The sequence below is a fragment of the Lepidochelys kempii genome, chromosome 7 (assembly GCF_965140285.1).
Source record: "Lepidochelys kempii isolate rLepKem1 chromosome 7, rLepKem1.hap1, whole genome shotgun sequence".
Classification (NCBI taxonomy): Eukaryota; Metazoa; Chordata; order Testudines; family Cheloniidae; genus Lepidochelys; species Lepidochelys kempii.
This window is the reverse complement of record NC_136386.1, coordinates 18,904,738-18,926,698: the sequence shown is the minus strand read 5'-3', so window position 1 is coordinate 18,926,698 and position 21,961 is coordinate 18,904,738. Positions and strand designations below refer to the sequence as shown.

General features: G+C 40.8%; 2 protein-coding genes and 1 long non-coding RNA gene across 6 annotated transcripts in view; 1 reads left to right on the top strand and 2 right to left on the bottom strand.

The window, feature by feature from the left end:
• TATDN2 (TatD DNase domain containing 2) overlaps positions 1–4,855 on the bottom strand; it is a 14,057-nt gene extending 9,202 nt beyond the window's left edge. For all 3 annotated transcript variants that reach the window (XR_012159776.2, XR_012159777.2, XM_073351233.2), the window contains exons 1-2: positions 4,089–4,855; positions 773–1,246 (exon numbers count right to left, since the gene is read on the bottom strand). Coding sequence is in view for 1 of the 3 variants with exons in the window: in XM_073351233.2 (XP_073207334.1) it covers positions 773–1,246; positions 4,089–4,526 (912 nt within the window). In the remaining 2 variants the exon portion in view is untranslated. The remainder of the gene's footprint in view (positions 1–772; positions 1,247–4,088) is intronic.
• Positions 4,196–21,961, top strand: LOC140914123 (uncharacterized). The gene is made up of 4 exons (XR_012159778.2): positions 4,196–5,501; positions 14,045–14,123; positions 15,639–15,768; positions 20,521–21,961. It is a non-coding gene; the product is annotated as an uncharacterized LOC140914123 (long non-coding RNA).
• The window catches only part of IRAK2 (interleukin 1 receptor associated kinase 2), a 35,028-nt gene continuing 18,038 nt past the window's right edge, over positions 4,972–21,961 (bottom strand). The window contains exons 5-13 of one of the 2 annotated variants that reach the window (XM_073351234.2): positions 20,100–20,294; positions 19,635–19,699; positions 18,856–18,970; positions 17,756–17,865; positions 15,508–15,703; positions 14,042–14,104; positions 11,785–11,985; positions 11,126–11,639; positions 4,972–10,704 (exon numbers count right to left, since the gene is read on the bottom strand). In XM_073351234.2, the coding sequence (XP_073207335.2) occupies positions 10,580–10,704; positions 11,126–11,639; positions 11,785–11,985; positions 14,042–14,104; positions 15,508–15,703; positions 17,756–17,865; positions 18,856–18,970; positions 19,635–19,699; positions 20,100–20,294 (1,584 nt within the window). In that variant the 3' untranslated portion in view covers positions 4,972–10,579. The remainder of the gene's footprint in view (positions 10,705–11,125; positions 11,640–11,784; positions 11,986–14,041; positions 14,105–15,507; positions 15,704–17,755; positions 17,866–18,855; positions 18,971–19,634; positions 19,700–20,099; positions 20,295–21,961) is intronic. The other variant, XM_073351235.2, reaches the window with a different exon arrangement.

Sequence of the window (21,961 nt, the reverse complement as noted above, 5' to 3'; positions counted from 1 at the left end):
GTGCCTAGAAACCCTAGGGAAGATTTTCAACCATAGCCTCTGAAGAATCCACAAATAAGGGTTAATAAATTATGAATATATTACTTCTTTATTTAAGTTAATTAGCTCTTATTTTAAGGGACTGAACACAAAGATAAAGGGCAATAATATTCATCTGCAGCTACAACAGGACTTACATCTTCAGAGGTGATATCATAAGTTAGGAAAGATATAATGCTATAAAACTAACATTGCATAGACAAGGATGTGTTGCTTTTTACAGTCATTTTGGGATTATTATCCAAGAGTGAAACAAGACATGCATTGCTACCACCATTTTATGTTCTAGTTTGCATTAATGTTTACAGCTGCTGTATTTCAGGGTTTAGCTATACTGAATCCCATTTTCTTAAACTAAAGTAGTGATACTAAAATGCTTCACATTAAGACTTTGTTTGTACAATTGACAGTGATATATTCTACACATTAAAAAATGGATCCTTCAAAATTAGCAGCTGGTATTTAGTGTTCCTAAATGCATATTCTTTATATGTAGGGGAAAATGGAGAGCGGCCATTGAATTCTACTCAAATTACATCAACATCTAGTAGAGAAATCTATGCGATTTTTCCCCAATCCTGGGCACGTGCTTTGTGTTTTGAGTGTTTCCAATTTGGTCAGAAATACAAAGAACTTTGATTTGTTCATTTAAAGTTTTAACTAGTAAAATTCCAAATATTTTTTGATATGTCCTATTCAAGAAACACTACTTCATGGCCTCACACACACTTACCTCATAATCTTCTTCTGAACTCGAATTGTGTTCATCCACAAATACAAGCTTTGGAGAGGGTCCTGCAATATTTGGCCTTTGGTAATCCACATACTGTTCTTTGGAGTTACTCTGTCCAGTGCTAACTGAACTAGCACAAGCATTGTTTTCATCTACTGAAGTTTTCTGTCTGTCTGAACGTAGCTGACGTCGCTGATCTTCATGCCTTGAAACTGCACAGATACTTCTTGAGTTGCCATCTGATTTGCAAGGTTCTTTACTATGACAGAGCCTTTGATCTTGATCTCCACTTGATGTAGATGCCTCCTTTCTGACCTTTTTCCCTAATGATTTCCCAAAAGCATCCTGGAGAGCTCTAAGGTATATTACTGTGGATCCCTGATCCTTCATTCTCTTCTTCCTATGATCCACAGTCTGTTCTTCTGAGACACCTTTACCTTCAGTCCTTAGTGTGAGGTTACAGCCTGCACCATCCTTGGATTTATAAGACCATATAAAAAAGGAAACAGCATTATGTAGGTGCGCATAAGTAGTAAACATTTTACTAATCAGAAAGCATGTATGCTTTGTTGTGGGTGGGGAGAGTAGAAGGGTAAGAATTCCTCTCAAGCAGAGAGGACAGAGATGGGCAGCCTAAAAAATTTTACAGCACTACACACAAAGACTTAAAAGTCTCAGCATGTGCCGGAGGTATGGCCACATCTCTTATGTTACGAATGTGCTAACTTTTCCTTAACACTTACAAAAAAAGTGGCCAGAATCTGCTTTTTTCTGCAAAGTAAATGCCACCCTTAGGCTTCTGGAAAGCTGCCAATACAGCCACAATTTGAGAAAATATGGAAACCTTGTAGTAGGGGATCATTTCTCACCATTGGGAGCTGCTAATATTCTCTGCATTGTTGCAGAGGACTACACTCTTATCCCTTGTAAGAAAACAACCGTGTCTCCAGCGCCTCCTGTCCTTACAGTAGCGCCACAGAAGGTGTCTTTAGACTAGTCAGAACAAGACAGGCCATATTAGGATACTGTTTGGAACAGCTTGGTCCCATTCCAAGTAGGAAAAATGCTCTCCCCACTCAAAACCAGCCACAGGAGTCTTTGCCTATTAAAAGACTAAACTTTTCAAATAATATTAAAAGAGAATCAGGCATGCTGCAACCTAAATTATATTTAGGATTTGCACAGCTAGACCAACTCTTTGGCCTAGACTTTGCTAATATAAAAACAAACCCAGTATATTAAGCTTCAGAAGCCAGTCTCTGTAAAAATGGAACAAAACATATTAACGAAAATAAATGATATAATTTTGCTTCTTGAGGGCAAATGAAGGTCTAAAAGATTTTAACAAAGGAGTTTACTGCTTTAGAAAGACACAATCTGAATTATTTTTCCTGAAATTCTCTACAGAGAACTAAATAATTAATTCAGTTATAATACTAAAAAGATATAAAGTAACTGAAACCCGATAGAGAACCAAAATGATTTTTATTTAGGCCATTTAAAACCCTAGGATTTTGTTTGGCTTTGTTAAGCCTTTGCATTCAATATAGGAGTTAAGAAACAGCTGGAAAAGAGCTGTTAAAGATTTGACATCCTAACCCTACAGCTAAAGGTTGAGAAAGCTCCTAATGTACTTCTCCGGAGCTTCCACTTTTGCTGTAAGAGACAGGAAGACAAGATTTGAAAGGACTTCCAGGGGAAGGTATTGAAAAGTTTACACAGTTCTAAATTAACTAATGGAAAACAAGTGAAAGTTGTACAAAATGAATGAATGAATAATGAAAGGTAACAAGAAAATAAATTAGGCACTCTGATTAATCCATTTTACAATACAAAGGAACAAGGACAGTGAAAGTGAGTTTACCTTACAAATAAAACTTTATGCCTTGTGTACATGAACTTTTAAACAATGTAACTCACTGCCACAAGATATCACTGAGGCCAAGAATTTAGTAGGAGCAGGACTAAACATCAATATGGGTAATCAAAACATGTAGGTTTCAGAGTAACAGCCGTGTTAGTCTGTATTCGCAAAAAGAAAAGGAGTACTTGTGGCACCTTAGAGACTAACCAATTTATTTGAGCATAAGCTTTCGTGAGCTGCATCCGATGCAGCGAGCTGTAGCTCACAGAAGCTTATGCTCAAATAAATTGGTTAGTCTCTAAGGTGCCACAAGTACTCTTTTTCTTTTTGCAAAACATGTAGCTACATTAAAGAAAAAAACACACATGGCTAGAAAATCTTCATGCTTCAAGGCACAAATAACCACTAACTAGGGTTAAACTAGAAACTTCACTGATGGACAAGATACAACAGTATTAAGGGTTTCTTGCACCTTTCTTTGTGCATCTAGTACCAGCCACAGTTGGACACAGGCTGCCAAATTAAATTAGCCACTTCTATGATTTTGTATGGCAATTACTATGCTCCTGATATTTCCAAGGTAAAACAGGATAAAAATCTTCCTCCCCCACCCTCCTATCTTGCCAAAACAAACCAACTTTTTGGACTTTTTTTTAATACATCAAGAAGAAACAGATAGCACAAACCTATTTTCTCCCTTTGCAGGTTACCTTAAAACCACACAGACACATTTTTACTAGGGCTTTGTACAAGAGGCCATAAAAGTTAAGCCAGTTTTCTAAAACTTGCCTGTGCAACAGGATGAACCTTTTTCCCTGTTTACTGAGCTTTGTTTCAGAGCAAAATCAGAGAGGAGTCCTTGTAGCACCTTAGAGATTAATTATTTGAGCATAAGCTTTTGTGGGTTAATTTTAACCCACGAAAGTTTATGCGCTAATAAATTTGTTAGTCTCTAACGGGTCACAAGGTCTCCTCGTTGTTTTTGCTGATACAGACTAACACGACGACCACTCTGAAACCGGCTTCAGAGCACTACATTAAAACGACACACACTTTTACTGGCAAACAATTATAGCAAAACACTACATAAGACAAGTGAAGACTCTTGTCCTGTGATGCCAGCCCCCCCCCCCCCCAAAGTAGGTGTGGTATTTTTAAAAAGTGGCTGGCAGGTCAAGTTAAAACACTGCCGCTGCACTGTTATCTTCTTCAACTCTTCCTGAAATGTAGCCCAAAAAAGCTCATCTTCCTCTCAACCAGGAAGCTGTACCTGTGCATTTTTAAAGAAGTCTGCAATAGAAAAAGGCCCCCCTCGGGGAATTAGCTGCACAAAGGGAGCAAAACACATAACTTCCTTCACAGGGCACCAAAACATTAAAGGCTTTGTCAAACTCCTCCTGTTTTCGGTCAGCTTTTGACTCTAGTTTGCAGCCTTTACTGTTGATCACATACCTCCCGGTTCAAAGACTCCCGGGGCAGGGAGACCAGAGCTGCCTTGGACATTTCCCAGCCAAGAGGTTTCCTGAACAGGGTTCTCCTGGGAAGGGAAGAGCCCCTACCCCTCTCTTCCAGGCTGACGCTGCTCCCATCGGCTGCGGCTGCGGCTTCTGGGGAGGAGCCTCGTGCAGAGGACGCGGCCCCGGACATCTCGCCGGCAGAGAGCCCTCGGCAAACGGCCTGCGGGGAAAGCCAAGTCCGCGCCCGTCCGCACGCCGCTGGCTTCCCTGCGCTCCGGGCCTCTCCCGCCTGCGCGGGGCAGCCGGCGGCGGAGCCGGGGCGGGAGGACGGACATGGCGGCCCTGCCGTGGCGCATTTGCGGTACTTGGCGGGGGAGCTGTCTGACCCGCCGTCCCATGCGCCCTTCGCCTTGCGGCGCCGGGCGGGCTCCATCGGGGCGCGGCACCTGCGCGGCGGGGAGCGCAGCCGTTAGCCAGGCTCCGCGAGGGCAGCCGAAGCGAAGGGGCGGGGGCGGGGCGAACCCGCAGCCCGGGCAACAAAGCCCGAGCTTAGCGAGCGACCACCCCCACGAAGACCGCAGGGCTCCTCGGGCAGCCCCCGCAAGAGGCCACAGCGGCTGAGGGAGCCACGCCGGGGGCAGGCCGCTCGGGATCGGCGCCCGGCGGGGGGGGTCCAGCCTGCGGGCCCTGGGTGGAGGGAGCCAGAGAAGGGGCCAGCAGGGGCGCCCCCCTTCCTCTCGGCCCCTCCCCCTCTCCATCCCTCCGAGCCCCGCCCTGGCGTTCTCATTGCCTCGGCAGGGACAGGCTGCGAAAAGGGGGGGCGGTCCGGGAGGGGCGGGTCTCTTACCGGCTGGCCCCGCCCCTCCGCTCGCGGCCGCTCAGGCTGGGTCGGCGCGGGAGAGCAGGTGGCGGGCCCTGGGCCCTCGCGGGGCGCTGTCACGTGACCTGCGCCGCAGCAGGGACGGGAGCCTGCGGCGGGCTGCGTGCGCGTGCGGCAGGTTGAAGCCCGCTGCTCTTTCCCCCGGCGCCTGCCCTGCCCTGCGCGATCGAGGGGTGTGCCTCAAAAAAAGGGGTGGGGGGCCGTCCCCTGCCCGGCACTGGACCCCTCCTACTCGCAGTCACGCAGAGCGAGCGTGGCTCAGAACGTTCCCAGGGAGAGGGGGGGGGGTTTGCAAGAGCCTCTGGGGGCTTTGTGCAATTTCCTGTTGAATTATAAACAAACGTGTGGCTTTTAAACAATGTTCAGTGGGAATGGAGCTCCTAGGTTATGTAGGCTGAGGCTCAGGGACAAAAGCTATGGGAAAAGCACTGCACAGCTGGGGCAGAGGCCGCCTTTCGGAATTGCTCCCTGGCTTGGCTTTCTCCCGCTTCGTGCTTTGGAGCAACACGTTATCCTGGATACGTACAGGTGAGAGGATACTTACAGGCTTGAGCCCTGTGGTGTGACTTTGTGGAATTATATAAAGTTTCTGGGGTCAGGTTTTGGAGATGTGGTTTTGTGAGTGCTGTAGTGATAAACTAATTCTTGGTGATTTAATACCTTATTACAAAATAATACAGGCAAAGCAAAATATACTGTGTCACTAAGAAAATACCTGATCTTCTCAGAAGCTGCACAAATGTTTTTATACTCACCCAACCATCCGCTTGTGTCAGAATGATGTACAGTATAGCATACACAATAAGTGATATTTTCAGCACAGGGGCTACAGCTTTTACAACCTTTGCAAATTCTTTATAATTTGTTTGCTCGGCCAGTCCATCATTCCATTACCTCTTCTTCTTGCTCTCACTGTTATCTTTTTTTCTCCATTCTGTCCATTACACGCACTGTCACACCTTTTTTGGTTTTGAGCAAAATTTTTCATTGCCAGCTACATCTGACGAGGTTCTCCCACCAGCTGTGTGTAGGGGTGAATGGGTGGGGAGCAGTATATAAAAAACACTGAATTCCATAAAGTTTATCAAAGAATGGCAGAATTGAGAAGCAATGTATCATTTGCTGCCAATATTTTCCCCTTTAAAGATACTGTAGTTATTTTCTCTCCTTAAAAATGCACTATAAGGATAGATCTTGAAATCCTTAAGCAGGCAAAATTCCTTTTGACTTCAGTAGGAATTTCACATGTGTACTCTCTGCAGTACCATGTCCTAAATGTTTAGTTTGCTAATAGCCATCAATAGATTATTTTGTTTAATAATGGTTGACATATTTCAACTTCATTTCTGTGTTTTCTCACTTTAGGGTAAGGCCTTATAATATATTTCAATTTCTTACTTTAGGGAATTTGTTAATAGTTACTAAAATAAATGGTGTTTGTATAATATCTAATGCAAAGTGGAGCCAGGAAAGGATCAATTTGATTCTCAGTAAATGTCAGCTTGTAGAATATCCACCCCTTTCACCACTGCCCAGTAAAAAAAATATAGTTAATTTTATTAGATGCAAGTTTTGTAACACTAAAGTTTCATTTTAAGATACAAAATGTTTGTATACAGAGAGCAGATAAAATAGTCAATGAGACCAGAAAAATGTTAAAACCACCATTAATATCTTTGGAAAGCTGGCCAGTAATACTTTCTTCATAGATTACATATTTAAATGCCCTCCTAGCTTAACCACGGGAAATGCTACTTCAACTGGACATCTACATTTACTTTCAGCTTTATATTATACTGACAAGAGACTGAAATTAGCCTAATATGTCCATGAATTTTTAACTTAATCACCAGTCATTAGCACAGAACAGTGTTTTTCAACCAGGGGTATGTGGCCCCTGGGGTATGCAGAGGTCGTTGAGGGGGTCCATCAATACATCTCTAGGCCTTTTCTAGTTTTACAACAGGCTACATAAAAAGCACTAGTGAAGTCACTACAAACTAAAATTTCATACAGACAAAATGAGAGGGTAAACAATTTTTCAGTAATAGTGTGCTATGACACTTCCTATTTTTATGTCTGATTTTGTAAGCAAGTAGTTTTTAAGTGAGGTGAAACTTGGAGGTATGCAAGACCCCTGAAAGGGGTATAGTAGTCTGGAAAGGTTGAGAACCACTGGCATAGAATGATGCTCAGTCTCTAGTGTTCCATTTCGTTGCACCCTTGCAATGTCCTTAGCTATTCTAAAGAGGCCTTCTAAAGAGGATGGAGTAAGTATTGTTTGCATAGCACCTAGCAAAATGAAATCCTGATCTATGACTGGGGTCCCTAGCTGTTACCACAAAACAAATAATAATTGCACTCTGTACAGGTAGGGATACTTTGAGCTGCTCTCTGAAGACAGGAAGTTGCCAAAAAAGGTGGTTTGGAACAATTTTTGCTGTCCTATACATCTTGTAAAGGCAGGTCTTACAGAAAGGGCTTTCCCCCCCAAGTTGATTCAAAATATATAGATTTTAATAAAATTCTGGTGTACATTACACTAAGCAAGTTACATAGAGAGGCAAACACTGTATACCCCAAGGTATAAAATAATAGGTCATCCAGGTTATATTACTTCAGAACAGTTAGTGAACATCTTAAAACAAACACTCAATTATTTATAAAAAATGTCCACATAATTTATTTTTTTTTGTATTTTTAAACCAGTAATAAATTTAATACCAGAAAACATCTAGAAAATATATTTATGGATATTAGTAATTTGATTAGGCACTTATAGTCAGGAACTTACTATTCAGTTAACTTACTGGTCAGTTACTAGTGTAGGTATCCACCTGAGGACCTGGTATAAGATTGTCACATTGAAGGGATAAGTTAAATTATACTTATTTGCTTCTGGTAGTGCCCACACTGTGCTAGGCACTGTACAAATAGAAGGCGTGGTCCTTGCCCCAAAAAACTTAAGACCTGACACTGCACTGGGTAAAGGGTCTAAATTAGCTGTTACCACTCAAGAAAGAGATCTTGGAATCACTGTGGATAGTTCTCTGAAAACATCCACACAATGTGCAGCAGCAGTCAAAAAAGCAAACAGAATGTTGGGAATCATTAAGAAAGGGACAGATAAGACGGAATATATTGCCTCTATATAAATCCATGGTACATCTTGAATACTGTTTGCAAATGTGGTTGCTCCATCTCAGAAAAGATATACTGAAAAAAGTTCAGAAAAGGGCAACAAAAATGATTAGGGGTATGGAATGGCTTCCATATGAGGAGAGATTAATAAGACAGGGACGTTTCAGCTTGGAAAAGAGATGACTAAGGAGGTAGGACTAAAGATTGAAGTGTATAAAATCATGACTGGCATGGAGAAAGTAAATAAGGAAGTATTATTTACTCCTCCTAACACAAGAACTAAGGGTCACCAAATGAAATTAATAGGCAGCAAGTTGAAAACAAAAGGAAGTATTTTTTCACACAACACAGTCAGTCTATGAAACTTGGCCAGAGGATGTTGTGAAGGCCAAGACTATAACATGGTTCAAAAAAAGAACTAGATAAGTTCATGGAGGATAGGTTCATCAATGGCAATTAGCCAGAATGGGCAGGGATGGTGGCCCTAGCCTCTGTTTGCCAGAAGCTGAGAATGAGCAACAGTGGATGGATCACTTGATGTTCATTCCCTGTGGGGCACCTGGTATTGGCCATTGTTGGAAGACAGGATACTGGGCTAGATGGACCTTTGGTCTCACCCAGTATGGCCACTCTGACTTTCTTAATGTGTGGATGGACTGCTGTGCCTGAACGGACACCCACTGAAATCAGCTACCAATGCAAGAATGAGGCCTTGCACAAGAAAAAGACCAAAGAAAACATACACAACACCCTAGGCAGATGAAAGGTAGTATACTGGGGCAGATCATGCAAGTTGACAGTTGACCTTGCCCCACTTTGGTAAGGCAGTATTTGGACAAAGGCAATATTTGGGTTTTTTAGATATATAGTCTACCACAGTTCCTCCTACCATTGTCAGTTGGCGAGTTACGTGTAGAAGTCTTCATAGAACTAGGACCTCAGAAGGGACTTGAATGTGAAGGCCTTACTGTACATCTAAGAAAATTTTACCTTTCCATAATTACATACAAGGCCCAATCCTGCATTCCTTGCTTGCTCAAATTGTAATGGGAATGTTCCCCAAGTACATATTAGAGGTTACCCACAGCAGAAAGCTGAGCTATATGGTTCCGAAGGTCCTTTTTTCCTATTATAAAGTTGTATTTCCTTATGCTGGATTAGAGGATTCTGTTACAAGGTAAAAGAAAAAAGAAGGAATAAGAATGGCACTGATGTTCTTGAGGAGGTTTCCTCTTGAAAATAAATAGGAGTAGCATCCATGCGTTCTAGTATAATATTTAGCATTTTTCCTCTTCAAAGTGATCACAAACATTGCGCCTAATTCTGCAGCTCTTGATCAAGTGAGTAGGCACACTGAAATCAGCTACTTCACTAGGACTACTCAAGTAAGTAAAGGCTTCAAGATCCAGCCCTTTAACTAACTAATCTTTAGTTGATTGTTTTAATCATTGCGTCAGGCCCTTTACAAATTCAAACTCAAGTGTTGCATAAAAAATTAAATAGGTTTTAAATTAAAATATTGAATTATATCAAAATCCAAAATATACATTTACAACCAAAGCTACCGTATGAAACAAGTAATCACATGAATAGCACTTAACTAACGTTTGTAAAATACTATAAAACTCTCAAAACAGCCTAGTGAGGTATTAATTTTCTAATCTGCAAAATAGGGTTAAGGCACAGAGAGATTAAAATGACTTTCTCAAGGCTACAAAGGCAGTCAGTGTACACAATCTCAGTGTAGCTTTTTGATACTACATGTTCATATGTACAGTTCCAGAGCATACCATCAGTGACATCTAAAATTGTCCAAACATTTGTTTTCAATGCAACTGGAAATGGAATCATATGGAATTCAGAGAACTTTCCTTAAAAAACAAAACACCCACCACATCATCTAGGATATGGAGTGCAATCAAGAACGTGGAATAAGATTATATGAAACTAGGTACCTTTTTAGTTACTTGGTTTTGAAAAAATGAAAAGTTCATTGATCACCCTGTGTATGCTAGATGCAATGGATATTACAGTGTACTGCCAACTAGTATGTAATGAATGCCTGCTGTATAGTGTGCAGGATCCTAATTCTTCATAAAAGAAATATATTGTACACAAATGCTTTGTGAAGTGCAGTGCAAAACAGAACTTGCCCTAAGCTAATTCAAGCAATTGTCTCAGTTGGCCTGTGTTAATTTTTTTCAGCATAGTAAGGCAAGGAGAAAGAGGTCAATGCTAATTTTTCTGATCATAAAAGTTGCATTCTGCTTTAATCTACACTGTAGCAGACGTTCTCTTGGAATCACCTGAGATGTGGCTATTCTTTTTCTCCAAAGAGAGTTAACATGTCTGTTGAAAACATCCTACTTAAGCGTACATGAAGTGTGTGGTTTAGCTTTTACCATCTTGCTACCGGAAAAAGATGCCCAATTTCTTCTTCCAAGATGGCATTCCTGATAATTCAGTCATATTTGAGACTCAAAGAGTTCAGAGCTGTTTAGCTTTTCTTCTTCATATAGTAAAATATTTTCCATAAGCTTCTTTTTTTTATCATTGATCTTTATTTCCCAGGAGGTTTCTTTGGCTAATCCTGCGGGGGGGAAAAAAGGCCCAAATATTTAGCAAAAATCCATCTGTGGCTAACGCACTGATATTATATATAATTTGGGAGAGGGGAAACCATTCTAAATCGCTTAAATTTGACTTCTAAACAAGAAATTAAATTGAAAAACTAGATTTTAATTGCCTCTATAAATTAACTGGTAACATAATAACCAAGGAGACAAAATATGCTGAAATGTATAAAAGGAAGTTTTTTCAAAGACTGCAGGAGTGATCTATCAGTCTCTTTAGGCAGTTATATTTTGCCTATCACCATAGTAGCTGAGCACCTTATATAAATATTGTGGTCATGGTAACACAATTGGAGACATTGTGTCATGATAATTTAATGGTTACATATTGAATGATCTGAACTCAGCCTTTCACTCCCAAAAAATACTTAGATTTACCTTGTGAAGAACATGAAGGGTCAAGGATTGCATTGGTTGAAGAAACCATTCTTTTTGCAGGAAATACCATTTCCAACGTGTTTTTATTTTCATTGGATGCCACATTTCTTTCTTGGAAGCCACCAGTACATATTTCATCATTTCTCCCGGAATATGAGGATGTGGCATTTTCTGGATCAGTACAGCCACGGCTAGGTGGGCCATATGCAGAACCCTCCACAGGATCCCAAACAAAACTACTTGATTCATCCGATTCACAAGGGACCTGTGACATCTGTCCATTGTACATTTCAGGTGGCATGACTCTTAGTAAAGATGGGGATGAATTTGCACACTTCAGGGACCTTGCTGTTGCACTGTCCTCATTGCTATCACCTGAAGAACCATAATTGTAACTAGCTGTCTCATCATCTGTTTCTTCTGGGGTATTAATGGAGAATCCAGAAAAAGTGCTGCCTTCAAGAATGCTGTGATCTCTTATTTTATGTTCAGCCATTTCCATCATTTCATGCACCTGTTCAGAGCAACAACATCTGGTAAGCAGTTAATCAGTGCCCACATCCTTCTCCTTGGTGGACATTAAAAAAATAATGAAATCACGTTTGGTTGCTTTGGCTTAGACCTTGGTATGTAAGACTAGTAGGGCATACAACACTTACCTCTGCTATGTCAAGATTCTTTTTCCGCAGACAAAGGCAGATAGCAGTGGCAAAGTGAACAGCAATTTCTGATGGCAAGTGTCCCACCTTCCTGTCTAGATATTTGCAGCATATTTCCTTGGCAGCAAGATTTTCAAAGGTTTTGTGCTTGGAGCATGAACTTTCTCTTGCTGCTTGAATTTCATCGGCAATTGCATCTTTCTGTTCAAGAGGAAGAGATACACTGGTTAAGAGGGAAATGATTTGTCAAAGAAAATTATTCATTCCTATCCAACCCTTTAAGAACTTAAGACACGCCCCGAGTACTTGCTATACCCTGTGTAATGTGCTGGCTAGTGTACGCATACTAGTGCCTCCTAGTGACTGACTTACAAAAGATAAAAGCCCAAGGAAATTCTCCTTTAGCTCAAATGGTAGAAATCTGTGTTTTAACAGCAGAGTCTGATACTCTGTGCTTCATAAGGTCTGTAGGCATGCACGCAATGCTTCATTACACCAGGCTCCAGCAGTTCCAGGCAGGCCTCTCAATATTATCAGGCCAGTGATAAAAAAAAAAAGGCTGCTGTACATTGCATTGATAAGTGTGTTAATTACCTTTTCTAAACATCTATCAACAAAATCAGAAACCTCTTGTCTCTGCTAATGAACTTATCACTGAGACTTGTCATCTTCTTCACTTTTGGTATCCATTAGAAAGTTGCTGAAGCATTTAGCAAGGAATGAATGACAAGGCGAGGGTTCACTTCCTTCCCCTCTTACTCAATGTTTCAGGGGCATGACAGCACAAAAGGAAAGTACCACTTGTGCAAGGGAATAAACAGGGTCTGGTTTTATTCACACAAAAAGGAGCATTCATTTTGTCACAATTAGGTGAACTGACCCAAATTTATTTTGAGTTTGTTAAAGTAATTTCCACAGCTCCAAGTACACATTCAGTGATGTGTCTGTGTACAAAATACTGATGAGTACACCTAGCCATAAATACAGCACATTAGTCCATTATGATTCACCTTCTACTTACGTTTCACTATTCAATGCAGACCTTCCTGATTCAAGAACATGAATAGTTACAATTTCAAAACAGAGCTGCTCTCTCTAAACAGGTGGGTATCTAAACACTAGTGACATTGCAGCAGCTCATACACAATCAGGAGCAATATTAAAACTGGAGCATTCATTCTGCTCTCATTGACGTGAGCTAGAGTTTTGCCACTGGACTTCAACAGAACCAAGGTTTGGCTTCTACGCAGCAGCTCTTTAGGAGTTATAAATTTGCCAGTATTACTCCTGTGGGAATTCTGCGCTAAAAAAATTAAAAATTCTCCCCAGAGTATTTTAAAATTCTGCATATTTTTTCAAAACAACACAATATAACCACTCTGGTCTCAATTATTTTGGTAATTTATTTCAAAATACCTGTCTACACGTATGTCAACAATACACACAACAACAAAAAAGATTCCCCTGGAGTACAGAGTTAAAGAAACCCCTCTGACAACCCAGTTCCAGTTGTGGGGTGCTGGAGGGGGCTGTATGGGGCCCCAGAGCCCAGACACCCACACACCCCTCCCCCAGAGCCCAGCCATGGGGCTACCCCAGAGCCCAGACACCTGCACTCCTCTCCGCCCACAGCCCAGCCATGGGGCACCCCCCCAGCCCAGACACCAACACTTCCCTCCTCCCAGAGCCCAGCCACCAGCACTCCCCTTCTCCCAGACCCTAACTTTAGGGCACCCCGAGAGCCCAGACAACTGCACCCCATCCCCAAAGAGCCCAGCTGTGGGGCAGCCCCCAGCCCAGGTACCTGGACTCCCTGAGCCTTTGCACCCCTCCCCCTCCAGCTTCTTTACTGTCCTGCCAGGGGACATGGTGTGGTGCAGCCCTGCCCTTCCTCACCCTTTCCCAGAGCTGGGTCTCCTAGGGTCTCTCCCATCCCCGGGAGAATGAGATCAAGCTGGGTACCCAAAGCATGCAGGGCCTCCATTCCTGCCAGGCTGGGTGCTTTGCTCACTGTGAGCTGGGCTCTGCAGAGTCCATTGGCCCCTAGTGGTGGCCAGAAGCTCTGAAGCCCCAATTCTGTGGGAGAAGCATGGAATTCTGCGCAAATTCTGCACTGTGCAGTGATGCAGAATTCCCCCAGGAGTACAGTATGCAACAAACTCTGTATTTAGTTTTGCACTCAAACTAATTTCATTACAGTAGCACTGTTTGCAAGGGTTACACCAGGCAGGTGTCATTTATTTTGCTTTTCTCTTACCAGATAAATAGGGGTTCTTCCTTCATCCATTGCCTTAGTGCCTGTCAGCATCTCTGCTAAAACCTAGAGAACATTTTTATAGGTAAGACAATTTATTTAGATGGCTTCTTCTAAAAAACTGGACATTGTAACTAAAGGAATATTTACCTGTTAGCTTAAAATGCTCTATTTTTCCTACATTCTTAGAGAAGATGGGCACAAACCAGCACTCCAGATCTGAACAACCTTTGAGAGAGAGTTTGGAACCTGGTTTAGATCCAAATCCATATTTTGTGGCCTGGGCCTCTCTTTATATATTACACTGTAGGGGCAGTAGATGGTCATTCTGTTCTATAGTGTTCACTGAACAGATGTAACAATACTCTATACAGAAATGAAAATTTAAAGTACAACTAGAATTTTAAAAAAATGATATTGTAGGCCATCATATTTATTCTCTCTCAGTGGCTTCTATACCACGTTTGCTTAGTTTTCAAACCGAAAGATAATTTTTCCAAAGTCCAATAGTGCAAATTGAACAAGGGAACTGAGATCCAAGCTATGGTCTTTCTGCTTCTTCCACTAAAACCAATAATAAAGATTTTGCAGCTAGAATGTAGTGATAATTTTGCAGTTTTTGCACAAAGCAGAGTATAATCCAGCTCACTCTAACCCACACTGTATTGGATTTGGAGGATGAACAGGGTTAAAAACATGTTTGCAACATTCAGTGAAGTCAGCACATGACTTGAACACAGACAAACCTGGCATCTTTACTGAATAAGGTGGTAACATGTTCACATATCCGTTTTTCTGACTATGAGCACCCGACAATACTATATAGTACTGCATTGATCATAACCACACTTTTAAGATTATAGGTCATAGTCTGACCTTGTGTGGATGGCTCTCTAACAAGATAGAAGGCATTAGCTAAACCTATATTCATCATGGATAAATTCAACACAATTTCCTCCTCTCCTTTCATGTGTTGATATGAAGGAGTATCAATTGGTTTCTTGGGAGACAAAGCAGGAAGAATACCTTTGGGAAGATCAGGGATCCAGACCCAGGATCACAGGACTTGGATACACCACAAGCTGGGAAGTTTTTTCTGATGTTAACTTCCTTTTGTTCCTATTTATAAACACTAAACTCTGCAGAAAAGATCTTGTAGACTGCAACTATGTTTTTCTCTACTAACCATTCCATCGAATTATGTGATCTAAATGAGAGTCGCATGTATGCGTTTCAGGGAAGAATTTGGCTCTCTTTCATTGGTTATTATTGAATGGATATTAAATCTCCAGCTGATCTGAGTGTCTTATGTTTGAAAAACTTGATATATATATATATATATATATATATATATATATATATATATATGAGAAAAAAACCCTATGTGCACAGAATATAACCAGGTATCTGCAAACTGTAATAGCAAAGGTTAATATTTAAAAAAAAAAAAAAAAAAGAAGACAACTTACTATTCCACAACCAAAGATGTCAATTTTTTGTGTTAGCTGTCCATGCCTGACAAAATCTTCTGGCAGGTAAGTGAGGGAAGCTTGTAAAACTTTGGTTTTCATCACAGCATAGTCTGATTTTTTTTCCACAGAATACAGTCGGAGACCGGAATGTCCAAGTTTTGGTGTGAAGTTTTCATCCAGCAAAACATTGGAGCTGCATAAAGTAAGACAAATACCAATAGTGATCAATCCATTCACACCGGAATGTAGAGTCTTATGGTAAGATGTGATTTTAGAAAGTACATTTAAGGGCTTCTTTATGCAAATTCTCTTTTAGAGATTCCAGTCTTGTATGTTGAAAAGGGATAGTGAACGGAGATATAAATCATAAACCAGAATGTTGTTTTTTTTAAACAAAAATAAAGTCAGACAGTAGCAGTGTTTTCCTCCCATTTAATCTAATTCTACATTGTTTTGTTGTATACATTTTATTGTTTGTTAGCAAATATATAGGGTCATCTTCATTCCTGGTCTAAGTTCCTCGAAAACCATGGATCATCAGGGATTAATTTGGCCCATTTGATTTTGAGTTAAACAGTTTTATGGACTATAGGGAACTCCTCTGTTGAAGAGACCTGAAATTGTTTGTTTTTTTCCCCCATTCTCTGGAAAGATCACAGTGTGTCAGGCAAATCCCGAGTTCTTTTCTCCGCATTTACTCAGTCCTTACTCAGTCCAAATTCTGTGACCACAATGGACTCCAAATGACCTCAAAATGAGTTTTGCCTCATCAGAACTGAGTAAGGAACTCAGGACATGGCCCCATGATAAAACAAAGCAAAGAGACCAGATAAATTCTGTAATTTAAAACCTTTCTACCATCACAAAGAACAGGAGCACTCTGCTTTCCAGCTGCATGGGGATACAAAAAACATTGCCTGACAAAACTGGAAATACGTTTTTTCTGATGATTACCGAAAAAGCATATATTAGTCACAGGTTATACCATGAAAGGCCGCATGCTGTAGGGCACAAGCAAATGGACATTTTGCCCTAACAGATTAATAGATTCTAAGGCCAGAAGGGACCATTGTGATCGAGCCTGACCTACTTGATAACACAGGCTGATGGACTTCCCTGAATTAATTCCTGTTCGTACTAAAGAATATCTTTTAGAAAAACATCCAATCTTAATTCAAAGATTGCCTGTGATGAGGATCAACACAACCCTTGGTAAGAATTTCCAGTTAATTACCCTCACTGTTAAAAACGTGCACTCTGTTTCCAGTCTGAAATGTGTCTAGCTTCAAGCCTTTGAATCTTATTATATATCTTTGTCTGCTAGGTTGAAGAGCCCATTATCAAATTTCTGTCCCCTCAGCAGGTACTTATAAACTGATCAAGTCACCCCTTAGGTCTTTTTCACCTGGAATTATACGATTCCATTAACACCAGTGGGAGAAAAACACTGGAGAGTGGAGTTAAATAGATGGTTGAGCACAATGAAGAGTTTATGGTAGTCTGAGGAAAAATCAGCTGTCCTTGAACTTGCATTCCTAAACCCTGATCAAACTTGGAAACCCAAAGGTTAAAAAGAATTAACAGAATGTATATTTTAAGACAGAGCTGTAAACATTATTTTGTATAAGAGTAAGGCTGGGTCTATGCACAAATTTAATACTAATTTAAGTATGTCTGATAGGACTAAGATTTTTTTTTTTAAAATCAAAATAACCAAATCAGTATAACCCTTGTGTGGTTACAGTTACAACAGTAAAAAAGTGCCTTATACTGATACGACTTATTCCCCTTCCCATATGGGAGTAGCTGTACCAGTATAAACACCTTTATAGTGATATAACTGCATACACACCAGAGGGGTGCACTGTGGTACCACTTCAACTCTATAGATATAGTTGAGGTGGTACAACTTTCATGTACAGAACAACTCTAAGACATTTTCAGGGAACAAACAACTCTCCAATACTGGAATAGTATGGGGAATATTTGAAATTTTACCTATGGGGAAAAGTGGAAGGGAATGGCGGAAAACACTTCAGAAGAATATACTTTTGCCACACTAAAAAGAGAGGTAAAGGAAATGTGGAGGGGAGACATCAAAAAGAGCAAGAGAACAGGAAGCAGATGTGTATGGGGAACGATCATATGCAGACTTGAAGACTTTCAGCGATTTCTGTTTTTTGAAATTCTGGAAACAGTTGAATGACAGGGAGTTGCAGATATGTCGATAAGCTAGCAACCCTACCTCTTGACATTCCCATGCAGAATCCCAAAGTTATGGAGATACTGAATGGCTCGGATAAGTCCTATAGAAATTGTGATGCGTTTCTCCCAGGTTAATGGCATAGAACCAACCTGGAACAAAAGTAGGAAGAGAGTTGGTGTGTTTTTCTTTTTATGGAAAGAAGCACAAAACAATGTTAGTTTTACAAGCAAGAGACTTTCTCCTTCCCTCACGGCAAGCATTGGCGAAACACTCACTAACCTAACTGGAAGCAAGATGAGGTAAACGAATCTCATGCTTCAGGGTAGAAACCAATTATGCCGGGGTCAGGAAGGAATCCTCCCACCCTCCACATACAGCACTGCACACTCGGCGTGTTGCATTACATGACGACGGTACGGATGAGGCAGAGATCACTTTCCTCTGGAACACAAGGTATTGCCCACTGCTGGAGGCAGGACAGTCATCTAATCTGGTTCAGTAAATCCTATGTTCCTATTTAAGAATTCACAAGTGTCCTTTCCATTGTCCTGTTAGTTCCCCTGCACAGTGCTCGAACAATGAATTTGAGCATCTCATAAGCTGTTCCCCCTAAAACAGTTGACTTCATACTATATTTCAACACACGACTCTGACAACCAAACACTGTAGTTGATTTTTCAGCAACATATTGCCAAATCTAATGCATATAGTGTTGTATAGCTGCATATTTTACAGTTTCCTTTTTCTGAAGACAGAAGCTGCATGGCAGAAACTCTCAGTACAGGTGACCTGCCTTGTAGCAGAAAACGGATTTATTTGTACATAAAAAGACTTGCAGCCTTTCCAATACTTGTGATTGATGTATGTTCATGCTCCTTTTTTCTGTTGCTAATGATTCACATGGTGGGGGAGGAAAGGAAAGAAGAGAAGCTACCCTTCCTGTGGGAAAGGTAAAGAAGAGATTCTCTCCCCCCCGAGTACTGGCAAGGATGTGTTGAATTCTCCTAGAAAACATGAATATAGATCTTGCCCAAATTGCAGGAATATTACATAAAACTCAAAGAACATAGTAAAATTTTTCAAAGAGATACAAATGCTTTTCATACAGTACTTCGATAGGACCCAAATCCTCTGCTTACTTGACACTGTAGTCTGTTTTCAAGCGATCCATTTTCCATGTAGGGGTATATAAGACAGTGATATCCACTTTCTAGTGAGAAACCCACTAGTTGTAAAATGTTAATGTGACAACACCTGAAGCCAAATATCAACAAATATTAGCAAGTAAAATGAGAACAAACAGAAAATTTAAAATTCCAGTGCTGGACCAAACTGACAACATATAGACTAGACTGTGTACTGACTCCTGTCCCTGGGAGCACAACAGCACAGCAGAATCACAACTGTTGCACATTGCTGAGTATGAGGAGTGCACAAGGCTCACACTGCAGCAGAGAGGAAGTGGGGCTATAGTGCCATCCACTTCCACACTAATTAGAGGGGGATGCTCAGCTGCAGAAAGGAGCTGCCCTGGACCTGCTTAAAGAATAGCACTGTGGCTCCACTCCCCCAGCAAGTAGGTGAACTTTGGAAGCAATGGAGACATGCTGCTTCCCAGAGCTCCTACTGGGTCAGTACAGATGAGAGTGACCAGATAGCTAGTGTGAAAAATCAGGATGTGGGGAGGGGATGGTAATAGGCACCTATATAAGACAAAGCCCCAAATATCAGGACTGTCCCTATAAAATGGGGACATCTGGTCACCCTGGTATAGATCCACACCATCCTCAATACAGTGCAGTGCCTACAGGGCAAAATTTAGCCCTTAACACAAATCAGATTATTTCTTGTTATTTTGTAAAAGATCTATTAATCCCCAGACAGACGGACCAGAACCAATTTCCAAATAGCTACTTACCGAAAGCAAATCTGTACTTCTGTATGAAAGAATCTTTGTGTTGAATTCTGGCTTGTACATTCCATCTGTGAAAACCACCACAAAAATGCACTAAAATCAACTGTCTGTCATAAGCACTGACTTCATTTAAACTAGAACCAAAACATATTTTATATGTAGAATAGCAAATAAATAACTAAAGACTTTATCCTGCTAACAATTATGCATGCAGGTAACTACTCACATTAGTAGTCCCATTGAAGTCAAAAGGACTACTTATGCGTGTAAAAGGTTTCACATGCATAAAGGTTTGTGGGATCTTGCTTTAAACTAGACATCATTTCCCCTCCTAAAAACACCATAATGCAGCATTTCTGATTACTAGTCTGTGGTGTATTAAATGATAACGGTTAATGTTTAGGAGATGTTAACAAATGATTCCCCTTCAAGCTTAAATGAAGAAAAGGCGGAAGGGTAGGTACTTGCCTCTTTGAGCCTTTTAATGACGTATACTGCATTGTGTCTCTGACCTTTGTAGACCTCAGCAAAAATACCTTCGTTAATTCTGTTCTCCGCACTGAAACCATTGGTAGCATTTATCACTTCCCCCTGGGTCCACAAAAGGCTCCCACTAGGGAGATCAGCAATCATTTCCTGCCGAGGACTGGAAGAACCACAGGGCTAGAAATAACAAAAAAACAAGTTTATTTCCCTGGAACAATGGATTTCTCTCTCTGCTAAGGACTTTAAGGGCCTTTTCAACACAGCCAAGTGATAGGACCCAGTTACACACAGTTGCCCCCAACCTGATTACAACACAGTTCCAAGGCCAGTTAGTAGTGTGGATAGGCTCTGAGAAAACTAGTCCTGTATTTCTAACATAGGCAAAACTCCTTGTGTCTTCTAGGACTCCAGGATGAGAGTCCTATATGGATATCCCCTGAAGTTAGAAAATTCACATCCAGGATTCCTCTCAGCCCTGTCTGTGATGTGTTGACATCCCTACTGAGTTCATTTTCTACTCCACAATTTCTCTTCCATGACAACAAAATAAACACAGGTTGTGTGAAATTGTGACTGCTCTTCTACATGATCAGTCCCTAGGTTTTTCACAGTTCAGTTTTGGTAGTTTTGCTGTTGTGAGAAATTTTGCACAATGGGGGAATTTGCATTGAACAAAGTTGAAAATGTGAATTTTGTTGTACGTACAGACTCTGCTTACAAAAAAGGCTTAGTTTGGATTGAAATGTCACTCATTTTTGGGAGAATTTCACTCCTTTGCCTCAAAAATGGGTCCTCCTTCACTGAAAAATGTCCTATTTCCAAGTGAAACATTCTTAAACTTGTTGTGACTTTTTTGTGAAAGGGCAATTTTAGAGTTCACAAGGAAATGTAAATAAGCTCAGTTTTGGAGTGATTTCAGTTACATTGCTAGAGTTTCACACAGCTATAAAATAAACATTTTAACCATCTACTCTGGCTTGTTCTCAATAAATAGCTCAGCAAGTTTGATTTTTTAAAATGATCTGATGTTTATTTAAAGAATTAATACCATCAGGAGTGACACTAAAGGTATGTCTACACTGCGATAAAAGATCTGTGGGACAGCTGTGGCTGGCCTGGGTCAGCTGATTCGGGCTCGTGGGGCTATAAAATTGCAGCGTAGACACTGGGGCTCAGACTGGAACCTGGGCTCTGGGACCCTCACCACTCAGAGGATCTCCAAGCCAGAATGTTTACACTGCATTTTTATAGCTCCACAGCTCAAGCCCAGTCAACTGCCAGCTGCAGGTCTTCTGTTGCAGTATAGACATACCCAAAAGTCAAGTTACAAGAACCATCAATCCTCATGCTTCAAGGCATAAACTGATCATCAGCTGGATCAAGAAAAAATATTCTCCATGTTACACATTAAATATTGTATTTAGGTGCTTGATAGGAGCTTTACTCCTACTTCTGAAGCATGTAGCACTGACTGCAAAGTTATTTTTTTCCAGTCCAATATCAGTTCTTGTTTGGCAACTCCTGTGTTTTTTACTGAATGAACAGCTCCATTTGATATTATAAGTCACAATACATACAAAGGAAGAAATAGCTTAAATATTAGCGTGCAGCTCCCACATCCCGAGCTTGATAAATCTGTTCAATATACAAAGGTGCAAAACACTAACTTCCCAGCAGGGAGCTTTGGAACCATTGCATTTATTTACAGCCATCTCCTCCTCTGGCTGGAATGCTTGTATCATGTTATATTGGACATCGTCAGTGAGGTTTAGAGGTTTAAAATGTAACCTTCAAAATTTTTAGAATCTAGTAGGAAATATTGATTAAACTTTTTTTTTTTTTTT